At 53.7% G+C, this 15,582-nt stretch overlaps 6 protein-coding genes across 6 annotated transcripts; 5 read left to right on the top strand and 1 right to left on the bottom strand.

The window, feature by feature from the left end:
• Positions 1–360: 360 nt before the first annotated feature.
• HMPREF1541_10237 (uncharacterized protein) lies at positions 361–4,548 on the bottom strand (the record flags this gene model as incomplete). The annotated part of the gene is made up of 1 exon (XM_008714908.1): positions 361–4,548. The coding sequence occupies one exon, from the start codon at positions 4,546–4,548 to the stop codon at positions 361–363; it is 4,188 nt and encodes a 1,395-aa protein (XP_008713130.1).
• Positions 4,549–5,048: 500 nt separating this feature from the next.
• Positions 5,049–6,527, top strand: HMPREF1541_10236 (uncharacterized protein; the record flags this gene model as incomplete). Its single annotated transcript, XM_008714907.1, has 4 exons — positions 5,049–5,067; positions 5,119–5,290; positions 5,337–6,315; positions 6,378–6,527. The coding sequence occupies 4 exons, from the start codon at positions 5,049–5,051 to the stop codon at positions 6,525–6,527; spliced, it is 1,320 nt and encodes a 439-aa protein (XP_008713129.1).
• Positions 6,528–7,048: 521 nt separating this feature from the next.
• On the top strand, positions 7,049–9,013 carry HMPREF1541_10235 (uncharacterized protein; the record flags this gene model as incomplete). The annotated part of the gene is made up of 3 exons (XM_008714906.1): positions 7,049–7,180; positions 7,235–8,093; positions 8,211–9,013. 3 exons carry the CDS (start codon positions 7,049–7,051, stop codon positions 9,011–9,013), a joined length of 1,794 nt encoding a protein of 597 aa, XP_008713128.1.
• A 387-nt stretch (positions 9,014–9,400) lies between these two features.
• On the top strand, positions 9,401–10,558 carry HMPREF1541_10234 (uncharacterized protein; the record flags this gene model as incomplete). The annotated part of the gene is made up of 2 exons (XM_008714905.1): positions 9,401–9,778; positions 9,833–10,558. The coding sequence occupies 2 exons, from the start codon at positions 9,401–9,403 to the stop codon at positions 10,556–10,558; spliced, it is 1,104 nt and encodes a 367-aa protein (XP_008713127.1).
• Positions 10,559–11,134: 576 nt separating this feature from the next.
• Positions 11,135–12,617, top strand: HMPREF1541_10233 (uncharacterized protein; the record flags this gene model as incomplete). Its single annotated transcript, XM_008714904.1, has 3 exons — positions 11,135–11,350; positions 11,403–11,455; positions 11,531–12,617. The coding sequence occupies 3 exons, from the start codon at positions 11,135–11,137 to the stop codon at positions 12,615–12,617; spliced, it is 1,356 nt and encodes a 451-aa protein (XP_008713126.1).
• A 514-nt stretch (positions 12,618–13,131) lies between these two features.
• Positions 13,132–13,926, top strand: HMPREF1541_10232 (uncharacterized protein; the record flags this gene model as incomplete). The annotated part of the gene is made up of 2 exons (XM_008714903.1): positions 13,132–13,418; positions 13,677–13,926. 2 exons carry the CDS (start codon positions 13,132–13,134, stop codon positions 13,924–13,926), a joined length of 537 nt encoding a protein of 178 aa, XP_008713125.1.
• Between the last annotated feature and the right edge of the window lie 1,656 nt (positions 13,927–15,582).

Here is a 15,582-nt window from a genome sequence, read left to right as displayed (position 1 = left end):
CCGACACGAGCAGCCGCGGTCGACTTGGATGGCCTCAAAGTGCGGGGCAGGTGTGCTTGATTACCAGGCTCTAGCATTGCCGGTCTGTCGCGGTCTGTGAGCATTTGTACAGCACGCGCTCGATGCCGCACTGGGTCATGGGAGCAATTCACGCGTAGAGAAGCGAAGCAGTGGGTTATGGGGAGCTCAGGCGGTACAATGTCTTATTCAACCCGGTCTAGAAGGAGAATTCTGTCATTCCGGCCACTACCACGCTGCAGGTTGGGTTCAATAAACATGTGACAAAGATGTCTTATCGCCCCGTGCCAATCACCGTCTCACACGTCCAGATATTTCTTGTCTGTGTGTGCTGTGGCCTCGTCAAGTTCCTCGCGTTCCACCCCTTCCGCCTCTTGGCGGTCCACCTCGGCCACGGCCCCGACCACGCCCGCCCGTGGGAGCATTAAGGCTCGGGGGCGGCGGCACATTGTTGTGCTGCTGCGGGCGAAAGTTTGGATTAAAATGAGCCACACCATTGTTCTGATCCCCACGGTCAATGGGAGCGTAGCCACCCCGAGTAGACTGAGCCGGCGAACCTAATCCAGCGCGACCACGTGGGGCAAAACCATTGACTCCTCCTTGTCCTGCTGGGCTGCCTTGGTTGCGATAAGGTAGGGAACCATTCGTTTGACCACGGCCATTGGACGAACCGCGACTGGGAGAACCTGCGACAGCTCCTCGCCAGCCACCCCGCAGTGGTGCGGGGGCTGCAGCCTCTCGCAGCTGATTACCAGGCATACCATAGCCGCCAACCGTCAACGGTGTTTGCGTAGTTCCATTGGCTTGACGATCCGATCCGGCTTTCGACATAGACAACACTTGTCTGTTGCTGAGGTTGAGCACCGTCCAAGTAGGCACGGTGGAGCCACGGAACGGCGAGCAACGGTCTCCCAGGGACGTGCCGCTCATGAACGTCACATCAAACACCACATCGAGGAATGTTTCGCGTGTGGTCTGTGTCAGACCAACGACCGTTCCTTTTGATGCAATCGGGACTCTTCCAGAGTCCGCCACGTAGATGATGCGGTCTCCGAGAACAAATTGCTGCCCACCAAGACGCCACTGGGCATCAGATGGCTTGAGCAGAGCTTGACGGGGAATGCCGTTCATGGCCTTGTTCACCGGTGGAGCCTCGCTGGCAACAACTTCGTCAGCCTTCTTCTCAATCATTTTGACGATGTCCGAGTCAAGCTGTTCGGCTTCCAATGGGACGCGGTCGAAATTCTTCGATTCAATCTCTTTCAACCAGGCCTGGATTTGTTTGACGCGCGCCTTCGCCGCAGCTTCGTCTCCGGGAAAGAGGTCCGTCGGCGACAACATGTCACCCTGTGGGTTGTGATGTATCGCAGCGATGAAGTCAGGGAAGTTGGTCATGTACGAGGTCAGCAGGTTGATGGCGGCAGTACTAAACTCCCATCCGCCAGCACTCTTCCGAGAATATCCCAGGACTTTAAGCTTCTTGGCCTCGAATTTTAAATTCAGTCCCAGGTTCACCCGCGTATCATCAACTTTGACCTGGTACGAGGATGTGATCTTCGCCAAAGCCAGTGCGTTGAGTGACAGCTGTCTGGCAACCATGTAAGAGGGAAAGTATGGTGACAATTTCTCAGCTTGGCGTGCAATATCCCTGCCGAACTCCAGTTGCCGACCAGGCGAAGTTGCTACCAAGCACTTGGTCTTTCCGCCTTGATGTCCGACAACGCAGACTGGCCGGCCATAGGCATAGTCGCCCAAGAAGAATGCGTTGGTGTTGATTGGGAAGTCCTCTTCAATGGGAAGTGCGGCCTGCTCGATGAAACGCGCGTCTTCGCTGACGACATTCTCAACGATCAGCTGCGACGCATGAACGGTCTCAAGGCCGGGCATCTCTGCATACTCTTTGACGGTGGATCCGTCCTCCATCTTTCTCAGACCTTTGAGCATCTCGATGTGCACGACTGACTCCACATCACCTGCCAGCATGCCAAGTCGCTTGCTGTAAAACTTTTCGATGCGGTCGGCCTTCTTTCTGAAGTCATCAATTCCTCTCCCATCGTGCTCAATAGCCTTGAGGCTTTTGGTTGCAGGATCGTGGACGTAGTCGAACAACTCGTCTGACACCTTGGCAACTTTGGCTTCTTGCAAGAAAGGGTAGCCAACGTACACGCGTCGATCGAGAAGAGTTTTGGCGTACTCAACTTTCGTACGCCGTTCCGTGTCAGAAAGGGTGACAATCATGCTTTCATTTCGGCTGTCTTGCTGAAACACGTTGACGCCATGAAAACCAAGGCTGCCCGTGAACGGCAGGGTCTTGAGGCTAGGAAAGCCGGCAAGCGCATTGATGCCAATCTTGGCGCCCTCGACGAGGCCTACATACGGCTCAAGACCATCCATGGTCGGGAGCTCGAAAGTGTTCTGTAAGCAGTGGCAGTGAGGCAAATCCGGGAACACGCCCATGAATGACGATGGGTATGTGTAGTCCAGTTCCGGATCGTAGGTGAACTTGAGGGTGACACCGAAATCGTTGCGCCGATTCTCGTCATCGGTGAGAAGTGGATCCTTGGTCGCCATTGCGCCCAGGAGGCGCTTTTCGTCAATGAAGGGAATCTTGACCACCGCTTCCCAATCCTGCTTCTTGCCATTCATGTCCAGATCGAAATCACGTGGATAGAAGTCAATGATGGGTGAACTTGGTAGAGTCATCAACTCGTGGTAAACAGCTGGGACAATCTTCTTGCTGCGGTCCGGAAGCACTCCCATCAACTGCTGGAATGGTCGGAAAGGCTGACCGAGGGTAAAGTTTAGGTCCGCGCCCAAGCCTTTCTTGACATCGGAAATCATTGGCGAATAATGATATTGATAAAACCACGGCCATGAGGCAACGCCACGGTAGTAGTAGTACAACACCCACTGAAGGCCTTGAACATAGTTCTCCGTGAGCTTCCTCATCTCCTCATCGTTATCCAAGCCCCACTCGAACTTGTCAGTATAGTATTTATCCTTCCACTGACGAAATTTGTCGTCGTATTTCTTCTGCATCTGCTGCTGGGCCTCTTCGCTGGAATTCTCCTCCACTTTGGCGTTTTTGTAGCGCTTGAGAATGCGCGTGGCCGCAGCCTGAGCCTCCTCGTCGTCAACGGAGTCATCGTCATCCTGGTCGGCGAGTGGAAATCGCAGCTGTATGAAGCGGTTCCCATCGGCATCTTCCTCAGTACTCCACTCGAGATTCAAGTTGACGGCTAACTGTTGTACGAATTTTCGGTCTCTTGCTGGAAGAGTGCTAGGTAGATTGAGAGGCTCGCATGAGCTCTTGTTGGCAGGCGCTATGAAATAAGTCCTGATCTGCTCGAGCAACTTCTTCTGATCGATCGTGATCCTTGCTGGAACCTTGCCGGGCTTCAGGGCTGAGTCATCGTTGCTGGGTTGCTGCTTCTTGGCAGCAATCCAGCTGGCATCCTGATACTCGGCTTGGAAAAACCGGTGCTCCACCTCGGAGAGCTCATCTAAGAGAACAGAAAGCCTGTCCAGATTGATAACGCCTTGCTCGTTGATATATCCGCCAATCCGAGGAAGAATCTCCTTGTACTTTTGAAACATGAGCGCCAATGCTCCCTCGTTGATGTGAAGATTGGGAAGATTCGGCAAGAAATCGTTGCCAACAAAGAAAGCCATCAAGATGAAATCGTCAATAACGCGCTCCATGTCGAATTCAAAATCCAGCGCTCCAGTCTCGCGAAGCTCTTGAAATTCCAGCTCCAAGTATTCGCGAACAATGCAAAGGTGCATGAGATAGAAATTTTGATGTTCCAACTCCTTGCTTTTCTTCGAGTTTGATCGTCCGAAGGTGACTTCTTCGCGCAGCAAACAGAAATGTGGATCATGGCTCAAAAGACCCAGCATGATCAGATCGGCGTCTAATCCATACAAACAATGCCGAATATTAGGGTTGTACTCAGGTTGGGCCTTTGCCTGGCGAATGTACTCCATGATCTTGTGCTCGCCCTCACCAGGGACTTCGTGGCCAGATAGGACAATTTCAACGCCTTGCCAATCGATGTCTTCCGAGACCTTCTTGCTGACGAAATACTTCAACTGGAGAGTCAGTTTGGCCATGAACTCCGTACCAGGTGTGATACAGTTGCTATCGAAGGGGTCTTCTTTAGGCATTTCGACGCCTTCTTTGATAGCCTTTTCACGCATCTTTTCCGCGTCAAGGGCTGTGCGGAAGCGGCGGGCGCGCTGCTGATTCATCTTTGCCCGAGGCGCTACACCATCGATGGCCATAAAGAAAAGCTTCTTAGGCTTGATCTTGCCAAAGAGGTGCTCGATGTAATTGAAGATGGCGATGAACATCTGCTCTTCAGTTACTCGTGTAGTGGCCGAGTCGCCATCCTTGTGGGTACAGTTGTGTATGATGCCGTTCATATCCAGGTATAAACAATCAAACTCAGGCACATTTGATTCCGCGATCAGCTGCGAGATTGAAGGATAGCGCTCTCCGAGCCACCTGAAGAACTTTGGAACACCCATGGCTGCGACTCGATTCCAGCGAGATTGATCAGATGCTCTAAAATAGTGTGGCCTGAGTCACGAGATCGAAGGTTGATGATGAGGCTAAGCTCAGTCGAGCGAAGTGGCCTCTGCTTTTCGGAAGAGTAGAGATGAAGGAAGGGAAAGGGAAAGGGGGTAGAAGGTAGAGGGTATCAAGAGGAGGAGGTTCTCCTTTGCTGTTGTTCGAGTGATGACTGTGGAGGAGAGTCGATGACTGAATGAACGTTGAAAAAGCCAAGAAATCAGGCGGTGGCGGCCGCCTTGTGGCGTTGCAGGCCGCCGTAGCCAAGGTCAGGTTGCATTATCGATAGTGGCAGCCCGCACGCGTCGCCTGAGCCGCGAGCGCGTTGAGTGCTCTAGATTTACAACCTGGGGTCGAGACCAGTACCTTTCGCTAATCAGCCAGCTCCAGTTCCCTTCAAGCTTCTTGTCTAGCCTAACGGTCTTTCCAATACTCCTGTGACATAGGCTCTGCCACAATGGAGGAAGACGACAACAGTATGCCGCACCACAGCTCGCTGTCGCATCCACTCCGCTAACAATCTACAGTGAGCGAAGAGTTCACCGCCGCCGAGAACACGGAGAAGAACAACGAACAGCAGATCATCAATGAAGAGTATAAGACATGGAAGAAAAATGCGCCATTCCTCTACGACATGATTCTAAGCACCGCGCTCGACTGGCCTACATTGACGACTCAGTGGTTTCCAGACAAGCAAGAGTATGGCCTTTACGGAGAGGTTAAGATATGTGCTAATCCAGAGAAGAGTACCAGGCAGCAACTATTCGAAACATCGGCTGTTGATTGGAACACACACAGCTCAGGACCAGCCCAACTATCTACAAATCGCCAACGTTCAGCTACCAAATCCACCTGCACCAAATGCAAAAGACTACAATGAAGAGACTGGAGAAATTGGCGGCTATGGAGGCGGTCCGACAAGCAAGTCTCAGATTGAAGTCAAGTTCAACATCATTCAGAAGATCACACATCCCGGTGAAGTCAACCGTGCTCGGTACCAGCCACAGAACCCAAATATCATCGCAACGATGTGCACAGATGGACGAGTACTGATCTGGGATAAGTCCAAGCACTCCAGTACCCCCTCATCCGAGATAAAGCCACAGATCGAACTGCATGGTCACGACGCCGAAGGCTACGGTCTCAGCTGGAGCCCGCTTGAGGCCGGCCACCTGGCGACGGCATCGGAAGACACTACCGTAAGACTGTGGGACATCACGCAGGCGACCAAGACCAACACGATTATTCATCCAACACGGGTATGCTCGCACCACGCGTCCATTGTCAATGACGTACAATACCATCCATTCCACAGATCTCTCATTGGATCGGTGTCGGACGATGTGACTTTGCAAATCATCGATGTGCGCTCAGCAGATCCTACAAAAGCTGCGGTTGTGTCTGGCCGTGATCAGCACAAAGGCGCCATCAATGCTCTAGCGTTCAACCCTGCGGCGGAGACAGTAGTGGCGACTGGCAGCGAAGATTCCACTATCGCTATCTGGGACATGAGAAATCTAAAACACAAGGTGCATGCACTTGAGGGCCACCAAGACAGCGTGACAGCATTGGAGTGGCATCCATTCGAAGAGTCAGTGCTCGGCTCCAGCAGCTACGACCGCAGAATCATCTTCTGGGACTTAGCTCGTGTGGGCGAGGAGCAGAACCCCGAAGACAGCCAGGATGGGCCACCAGAGCTCCTATTCATGCACGGCGGACACACTGTAAGCTCCTCATACTATCGCGCGCTGCTGCGCTCTCACGTGGTACTAACTTGTCCTTCCAGAACCGTATTAGCGACTTCTCTTGGAATATGCACAACGCATGGGTTGTGTGCAGTGCGGCAGACGACAATCTCATTCAGGTGTGGAAAGTCTCGGAAGCCATTGTTGGCACTGATGAGGATGATGTTGCCATGGACGAGCTTGAGGCTTAGGGAGTTCATGAGTGGGAAGGTCAGCGAAGAGGACGAGGCTTTGGCAGTGGAATGTATGCCGTTCAAGGCGAGGCGGAACAAGCCAAGGCCACCTCCCACAGCATTTTAAGCGAGGAGTCAAGGCAGACAAGGCAGACTCGAGTCCGCCATAAAAGCTTCAGGATTTCATAGTGGAACCATGCACAGCTTGCCCCTCCCATCATCGCCCATCACGAACAGTAAACTGGGAGGCCTTCTTCACTGAGTGGGTCCCACCATATGGTATTCTGCTGCTTCCGATTGGCCCACACTGAAATGACAGCAGCCTGACGCGTCTCAACCGCCTCGTTTCAGCTCTGCCGTGGCCTCCAGGTACCGGTTCGCACACAGTGTAGGCGACGACGTCCTCCGCAGCGTACTGCCATACATCTGCTCCGCGCCATCAAGAGACAGAACTATGAATTTGACACCAGAACAGGTTCAGCACGTTGCGTAGTCAAGCATGACGTACGCACATTCGTGCGCATCAGTGACTGCATATCATGGTCGGTGTGCCTCGATCAAAAGGCTGTAGGACTTGTGTCCAGCGGCGAGTACGTTGTGATCAAGGCAAACCTGTCTGCGGTAATTGCCAAAAGGGGAACCGGGATTGCGTCTATTCGGAAGGCTTGAAGGTAAGTCATCACTCCGATTCCCCACTTGCGAACCACGATACCAATCATCCTCAGTTCCAGGATGAAGGAGTTCGTCTGAGGCGAAAGTATGAGACCAAAGCCTCGTTCCAGGGTGAGAGCTCTACAGCCTCGACAACCTCCTTGAACCTCAACAGTAGCTCGACCGAATCAACAACAACAACAACGGAGGTTATCGACCATTCCATTGAGGTTGACGACTCGCCTATAGTTGGAACCCCTGTCGACTCTGTCCACAGCTTGGGAATCATTGTTCACGGCAATTCGCTGTTCCAGTTTCTAGAGCAGAACAAATATGTCGATGTGTCGCAGCACGACAGGGACGCTCTGGGACCCAGTGCTTCCCTCCTTTTCGACGGGAGTCCATTGCAGCAGATCATCAGCGAGAATCCCCTGTCGTTAGCATCGGTGCGCGCGCCTTTTGGAATGCAGGAGCAGCTCTTCAATGTCATGCATAGCAACATGTTCCCACCAAATCAAACCAACAATATTCCAGAGATGCTCAGATCGCACGGAAGCTGGTTCAAGATGCTACCACCTCTTATGGGTGGGCATCATCAAGTTCTTGATTGCGCTGTTCGAGCAGTCACGTTAGCTCACCTGGGTCGGCTTCACGGGTCTACACGATGTCTCGAAGAGAGTCGACCGTGGTACGGAAAGACCTTGAAACTCCTCAACAAAGCATTACTCACAGAAGAGACCGGAATGGCAGAAGAGACCCTCGCATCGACAATCATGCTGTCGTTCTATGAGATGTTCGCCTCCGACAGCAACGCCTCTTGGGTAGCACACGCCGGAGGCGCTGGCGCTTTGATCAAGGCTCGTGGCCCTGATGCATACAGATTCGGAATGGCAAGAGAAATGTTCATCGCCTATCGACATACCATTATCATTGGTGAGTGGCTCATCCTTGGAGTACATCTGTCAGACACACAGGTCAAGAATTATAATGTTGCGCTATTCCTCTCCTTCCACGAGTCCAGCTCGCTAACGTGAGCTCTACCATGAACAGAGGCATGCCAGAGAGACCAGCCTTGTTTCCTGGCCGAGCCCGAGTGGCGCGATTTGAGCAAATCTATCTTCCACGATCTCCGCTCAACCGGGCGCGATGTCCATTTTCTCGAGCTGTTCGACTTGGCCGAGATGCTGTACGACTGCATGCTCGACATCCCCGAACTCCTGTACCGCTCAAAGCACTTTCGTAGCATCTGGAAAGCCGAGAAAGCACATTTCCCCACGTTACGCGACTTCATTGCCGATCTCATCGAAAGATGCTCCAACCTCCGCCAGAGCTTTCGGATTTTTTACTTCAAGTTCAAAGGTGCACTTTCCAAATGCCGACTCTCCTGGACAGCGACTCTCAGCGACGATCCAGCTATACCTATCTACTACCGGTTTCCCAACATCTTCGTCGCGTCCTCCGTGACAGGATATTGGACCATCAATATCCTTTTGAACATTGTCCTCATTGAGCTTTCCAAAGATATTGAGCCGGAAAAGATCGGTCTATACCGCGCCGAGAACCGCGACTCGGCGCTCGAGATCTGTCGCAGTGTCAAGTACATGCTGACATCTTCGTTCCTCGGGCCTTTCTTCATCATCTTTGGCTTGCGGATATCGTTGACAGTACTGCAAGACAGGGAGGAGAGAGACTGGGTCGTGGCAAAGCTGTTCGAGATAGGCCAAACTCACATGGCTATGGCCAGCCATGTGCCAGGCTTCGAAGCTGGCGTGGATATGCCTCGCGTTAGGGCAGCACTCTCCGGCTCAGGGTTTCACGGCAATGTCCTCGAATTTGAGGTCGACCCTCTATGAGCAGCTGACTCGCTTCAATCCGAGGCCCATGATGTTCACGATGGGTCCGGTATGAGGAGTTCCATGATCCCCTCACATTCAGCCATTCTCGATACGTGAAGCCCGCCCCAAGATCAAGTCTTGGCACGCCAAGGGTTCGTCCGAATAATTTGTCAGGCCTTCAACGGACGAAACTGGGGTGATCGACAGAGTCCAGATTCCTGGACATATCAATTGCGCGGCAGAGGAAACATGCTTGGAGCATATATGCCAGTCGCCCGATGGCGTGGCTCCTGGTTTGTCAGCTACCACCTCGTTTCCGGTGTGAGACGCCTATTTGAAGTCGAGGCTACCCATGAGAAGCTGCTACCGCCTTAGGCGTCTACACCCCATTGGACTGCATTCGAAATGTCAACACATCCTCGCGTCGTGACTGTTGCTCCGGGAGCACCACTGGAAGTTCATCAGGTACCGACCGTGCGGCCCAAAGATAATGAAGTCCGCGTCAGGGTTGAGTGGACTGCCTCGACGCCACTGGATATGCACCAAGCTATTGGCGGACTTCTGGTCAAACACCCTCAAGGGCTCGGCGATGGTACAGCTGGCACGGTTGTGGAAGCTGGACTGACAGCCAGATATAAAGTCGGCGACAAGGTGGCGGGATTCACATGGCGCAACAATGTCGAGAAGTCGCACCAGCTCTATTGCACAGCACCAGACAATTTCTTCGGACTCGTACCACCAGGTCATACGATGCAGGAAATGGTCGTGCTTGGCAACAACTTTGTCAGTCCGCCTACCTTATAGTTGGAGTTATCGTGCTGACCTAGCCTCTTACAGGTTACAGCATGGCATACAATCACCAAGGAACTGAACTTTGAGCTCCCATGGCCAAAACCCGCGAACTATGTACCACCAGAGGCCGATGACTGGATCTTGATCTGGGGCGGCTCTTCAAGCGTGGGACAATATTCGATTCAGATTCTGCAATACTACGGCTACAAGAACATTATCGCGACATCCAGCCAGGCGCACCACGACAAGCTTCAGACGCATGGGGCACGTGCGTGCTTCGACTACCGGTCAGACAACGTGACCAATGCGATTTCCGAGTTTCTATCGCTGCACTCCGGCGGCAAAGACTTCGTGAAGTACATTATCGACTGCATCGGTAGCCAGACTGGTACCCTCCAACCAATCTCAAAGATCGCCCAGGCCGGCACGAGCGTAGCGATTATGCTCCCCGTGATCGTGGTCGACGCGTCAGAGGGCATTAATCCCGTATACGAGATGGATGTAACGAAGTGCGCCTCGTGGGCGGCTGGAGTAAAGCCTAGTGGTGTACGGACGCATTTTTATGCAGACAATGAGTTCCTGGCGCGGCATCTTCAGGCCGATATCATGCCCGCGGCGCTGAGCATGGGGATCGTCAAGCCAAATGACATGGTGCTTGTTGAGGGGCAGACGCTACTCGAGAGGGCGGAAAAGGCGCTGCATATTCTGAAGACAAAGGGTGTTAGCGGTGCGCGCTTGGTGTGGCGGGTCGCTGAGGAAGGAGAGGAGTAGTTGATTGCTTGACTTGCCCCCAAGAACAGCATCAGTAAAGAAAATCCATGTATAGATTCTAGACTCTTCCCAACATTGGCTTCTCGTTAGCCTGTCCTCTGTCTGCAGGTTGTGAGAATCCAGCGAAATCTTAAGGAGAGTGGTGCCTTTCACTGCCTGGTTCTCTCGAACAGTATGCGACTCATGAATGCCAAGGTTCTGTATACTGCTGACTCGTGCCGAATGCGAAAGTCTGGGGAGTGTTCACCACGTATGCCAGCAACCTGCTCGCAACCACAAGTACAAGTCAAGCGGCCCTAATCGCGAAGTGCACGACAGCACCTTCGAATCCTCGACAGTGAGTGGGAAAATAATCAGAGACCTTGGCTGGAAACAAAACAGACCATCGCGCGACCCTACCAACCGTAACGCGCGCACCTCACACCCGCGGGTCTCGCTTGAATCGCCAAACGACACACACCTCCTATCCGCGCAGTTCGCATTGCGCTTGACTTCCACATCTGCCGAAAGAATCTTACTCGTCCGTTGCCGCATGATCGCAAGCTCAGTGTCTTACCTGAGGCTCGAACCGCAGCCATGACTTTGTGGGGCAGCGACTCAGTCAAAGATGTTGCCGAAGCGGTGGGCGTACTCAATCTAAACAAGGAGGTCACAGCTAGGTTAGCGCAAGATGTTGAGTTTCGCGTGGCCGTGGTGGTAGAAGAGGCTCTGAAATGGATGCGGAAAGCTAAGAGGAATGTTCTCTGGACACAAGATATCAGCAACGCGCTGCGGGCGCTAGACATCGAACCGGTAGGTGCGATGCGATCAGTATTGAGGCGCGGTTAGCTGACAAGTTTGGAAGCTCTACGGATACGAGTCGACACGTGCGCTGAAGTATGGCGAAGCATCTCTCGGGTAAGTTGTGTTCAGTTGCCACGCCGTCCGCTGCACCTTCGGGCAGCATATTAGATATGCGACTGACACCGCCAGGCCCGGGCAACCGATCTACTGGTTGGAAGACGAAGAACTCGAACTCGAAAAGCTCATCAACGCACCACTACCGAAAGTACCCCGCGAATGCAGTTTTACAGCTCACTGGCTAGCGGTTGACGGCCAGCAGCCGACCACTGCGCAGAACCCAACAGCAACGGAAAGCCGCGGTGTTGACCTCGTTGCGAAGTCGGCCAACCCGTACCTCCAGGCCATGGCGGGTATCGACTCGTCGGGCACGAAACCACTGGTAAAACATCACCTCTCGCAAGAATTACAGCTCTATTTCGAGCGCATCGCCTCCTCGGCGCTCTCCGAGGACCAGCCTGAATTGCGTGCTGCAGCGCTAGCATCATTACGCTCGGACGGCGGCATCTCACAGCTGCTTCCATATTTCGTCTCCTGGATCTCAGAAAAGATCACGCATGCCACGTCAAGTCCCAACGCAATCTTTACCCTCACAACCGTACTCTCGATCGCCGACGCACTATCTCGCAACGGCACACTAAACTTAGCCGCATATGTTCCATCACTCATCCCGGGCATCCTCACCTGCTTAATTGGCCGCAATCTTGGCCCACAGGGCAACAACGAGCATTTCTCAGTAAGACGACTCGCTGCGTCGCTACTCGCACGACTCTCCACTAAATACGCGAGATCGTCGTCTGGGCTCAAGCCCCGCCTCGCACGGACATGCTTGCGGTGCTGGCTCGACCCGAAGAAATCACTAGGTGCGCACTGGGGAGCTCTCGAGGGACTTCGTGCCATAGGTGGCGCGGAAATCGTTCGCAAGCTTGTGGTCCCAAACCTGAGGGCGTATGAGGAGATTCTCACCGACACCGCCATCATTGATGGGAGCACAAAGGCGGAGGAGCGTGATGAGGTTGTGAAGGCGATCTTGGAGGCGCTGGCAACACTTGTAGAAGAGGAGCCGGACGTGCAAATGAATGGCCACAGCGAAGAGCCGTTGGGGGCGAAGTTGAGTGCGAAGATCGGCGAATATCTGACTGAGAGGATATTGAGTGGAGGCGAAAAGGGGGAACAGTTGGCGAAGGCTGTGATTGACGATTCATACGACGACATTTGAGATCGCATGGGCATCTCTGGCGGTATGTCACCAGGCGCACAAAGTGTTACCAGGACCGGCTACGTTGGACGGAGGTCTAGGATTGCATATTCGGGGCTGTGGAAGGCGAACACTGGTCATCGCGGGACTCGCATTTACATGGATGGCACTCACGCCGGCTCAAAATACAGTTCCGTTCTAGTTTCTGCTGGGCTAGCAATTAGCAGCCTCTTATTGATTCCAAAGCTCGAGTCAAGCTCGAGGACTCAACTTTGTCAGCCCTGGCATCGCAAATACACATACCGGGGGGGTTGGATAGAGTGAGTGCGCGAGCCTCGCTGTGCCTATCAGATCTTGACTACCCCGGACCAAGCCCATTTGATTCCCCCGCCCCCCACCACCCCACTCACTCTTGCACACATATCTCACACGCCTCCCACCCGACTTCTCATTCACCCTGTACCTGCCTTCCTACACCTACTACAAACCTCCCATCAACATCATCACAGCCTGCCCCATCCTCACCCCGAGAAACATGCCACAAACCCACCCCCCAATCTTTCCCCCCTCCCTCCTCAGCCCCGCCATCCACTCCGCGACGCCCCCAGGCTACAGCGTGCGGCCCCTCCAGCGCGACGATTTTTCCAGGGGCTACTTCGACTGTCTGGCCACCTTGACGTGGATAGGTGAGCCGACGCAGCAGGACTTTGAGAAGCAGTATGATTGGATGGTCGCGAAGGGGGAGGGGTGGTTTTATAATGTGGTTATTGACTTTGAGGGGAGGATCGTCGGGACCGGGGTGGTGATTGTGGAGAGGAAATTGTGAGTGCCTTGCCTTTTTTTTTCCTGGGTCTTGTTTTTGACGTGAGCTCGTTGTTGTTGGGGTTTTGTCGGAGACAAGTCGGCGTTCCTGTCTGTTTCTTGGTGGGTGGTGGGGAAGAGAGCGATGGTCTTCGGAGGTTTGCCTTCGCATGTCGTGCCAGTGGTCGATGACCTGCTGCTGTCCAAGACCCTGTCCGCCTTGCACCACGACACATACTATCGTTATACACACGGGCGTGCTAACCATGCCCTTCACAGTATCCACAACTTCGGCACGATCGGTCACATCGAGGACATCTCGATCGCGAAAGCCCACCAAGGCAAGGGTCTCGGCAAGCTGCTCATCAACGCGCTGGACTCGGTCGCGCAGAACATCGGCTGCTACAAGGCCATCTTGGACTGCAGCCCGGAGAACGAGGGCTTCTACCGGAAATGCCAGTACGAGAAGTGCGGGACCGAAATGTCGCATTACTTCGAGCCATACAGGAGCGACTATGAACGGGGCTGATGAGGCGCGAGCTTCGCTCTCCCTCCGCTCGCAAGATATCTAGTTCCGAACACGGAGGTATTTACCGGGAAGTACTGTTCGTCAGGGTACTGTGTGTCTCCGAGACGAGCGTATCGACGACCTCCTCTTCTGCAGTGTCAGTACCGCGCCCAGGCTGAATGAGCGGCCAGGTCGTGTCGTTGCACGAATCGCTTCTTTTCGCGAGGAGGGCAGCCGTACAGCCGGGTGAGGAGGGAACATCATCTCGTCGTCAGTGTCTTCGTTGATGGATGCGACGATTCGGGGCTGGTAGATGATTGCGGGCAGTTCCTCTATCGGGCAGATCATACTTGCCACGGACACATCCTCGGAGTTTATCGGATTCTTGCTCCTGAAATCCTGGACTTGGACGCCTGGTGGCGATGGAAACGAGCTGAGCTCGTCTGAGGATTTACCCGAGGTCGCTGCTGAGGAGAATGAGCCTGACCTCTCGCAGGAGGTGCGTGGGCTCGACGGGTCAGACGATTCGGCGTAGAAAGCCTCCTCCTCTCTCTGCGGCGGAGTCTCCGAGGTTTTGTCCAGATCCTCAGGATAACAAGAATAGACGCTTGAGGTCGACGAGTCGACATTCCCCTCTGCGTAAGCCGAGAGCCAACGTTGCGGTTTAATGGCAATGGGGATGCGATTTTGCTTTCCGGCCATCTTGTATGGCCAGCGCGAGGTCATCGTGTCGAGAACTTCGTCTATGGCGATGTAGAGAGCGGCGGCTGAATCCCCTTCGAGACCGGGCACCGAGGTGGAGTGAGCTGATATCCACACGTCCCCGATATCCTGCTTGTAGCATTGTGAGGTCCGAAAGGGTGATCTTGGTGGGATCGGTGGTGGGTGTTCGGCCACGAGCGGTGAACCTGGGGACATTTTGACGCTGCAGAGTCGTTATCTAACTTGATCCTTGATGGTATGGCGGCGGTCGAACTATAGGAATGCACGCTTTACCAAGCTTGTTGGTACACCTGTCCGCTAGGGTAGAGGTATCAAACATGAACGGCTGCATAGCTACAAGGAGCATGGATGCGTGGAGCATGGTAGGGATATATCATGGCGCCCTACCTCTCGCCCAGTCGCGCAGAAGCAAGCCATCGCAGCAGTCGAGCACTACTCCCAGAGATCTACGATACTGCCAAAGATTTGATCGCTCATTGTTTGAGCCCAAGATGTATTGGTGTGAAGTATTGCCTTTTCTATCCGCACAAGCCATTGGCAATCAAGCAGTTACAATCGCCGGAATGGCGATCCCAATATCAGCAGATTTACGAACTGCACCTTTGTCCACTCACTGCCGAGCCGGAGTTTGAGAGTGTACCTTAGTACATGCTGTACCCCCAGTTATGAGTTCTGGCAAGCGATGCCAGCAGCCAGTAGCCAAAAACGATCCACATTCGAGAAGATCTGCCCTAATTCTGGACCTAGGACAGAGTAGTGCGATCCGAAGCGCACGGAGTCAGAGAGAGCCGGTAGCCAGTAGATGGCGGTGGCGTTTGCCTTTTCCGAAGATCTGCAATTCGAACGCCGCTGCACTTTGTGCATGAGCTTGGGACGGACAATTCGGGTACGAGATCTTCTGTACCTTAGGCAACGAGGGTGGTCTTCCCAGGTGCCCGACTGCTGAGCGCTGGA

Source organism: Cyphellophora europaea (assembly GCF_000365145.1).
Source record: "Cyphellophora europaea CBS 101466 unplaced genomic scaffold supercont1.12, whole genome shotgun sequence".
NCBI lineage: Eukaryota > Fungi > Ascomycota > Eurotiomycetes > Chaetothyriales > Cyphellophoraceae > Cyphellophora > Cyphellophora europaea.
The sequence above is the reverse complement of the archived record's forward strand: the minus strand, read 5'-3'. Positions and strand labels throughout refer to the sequence as shown.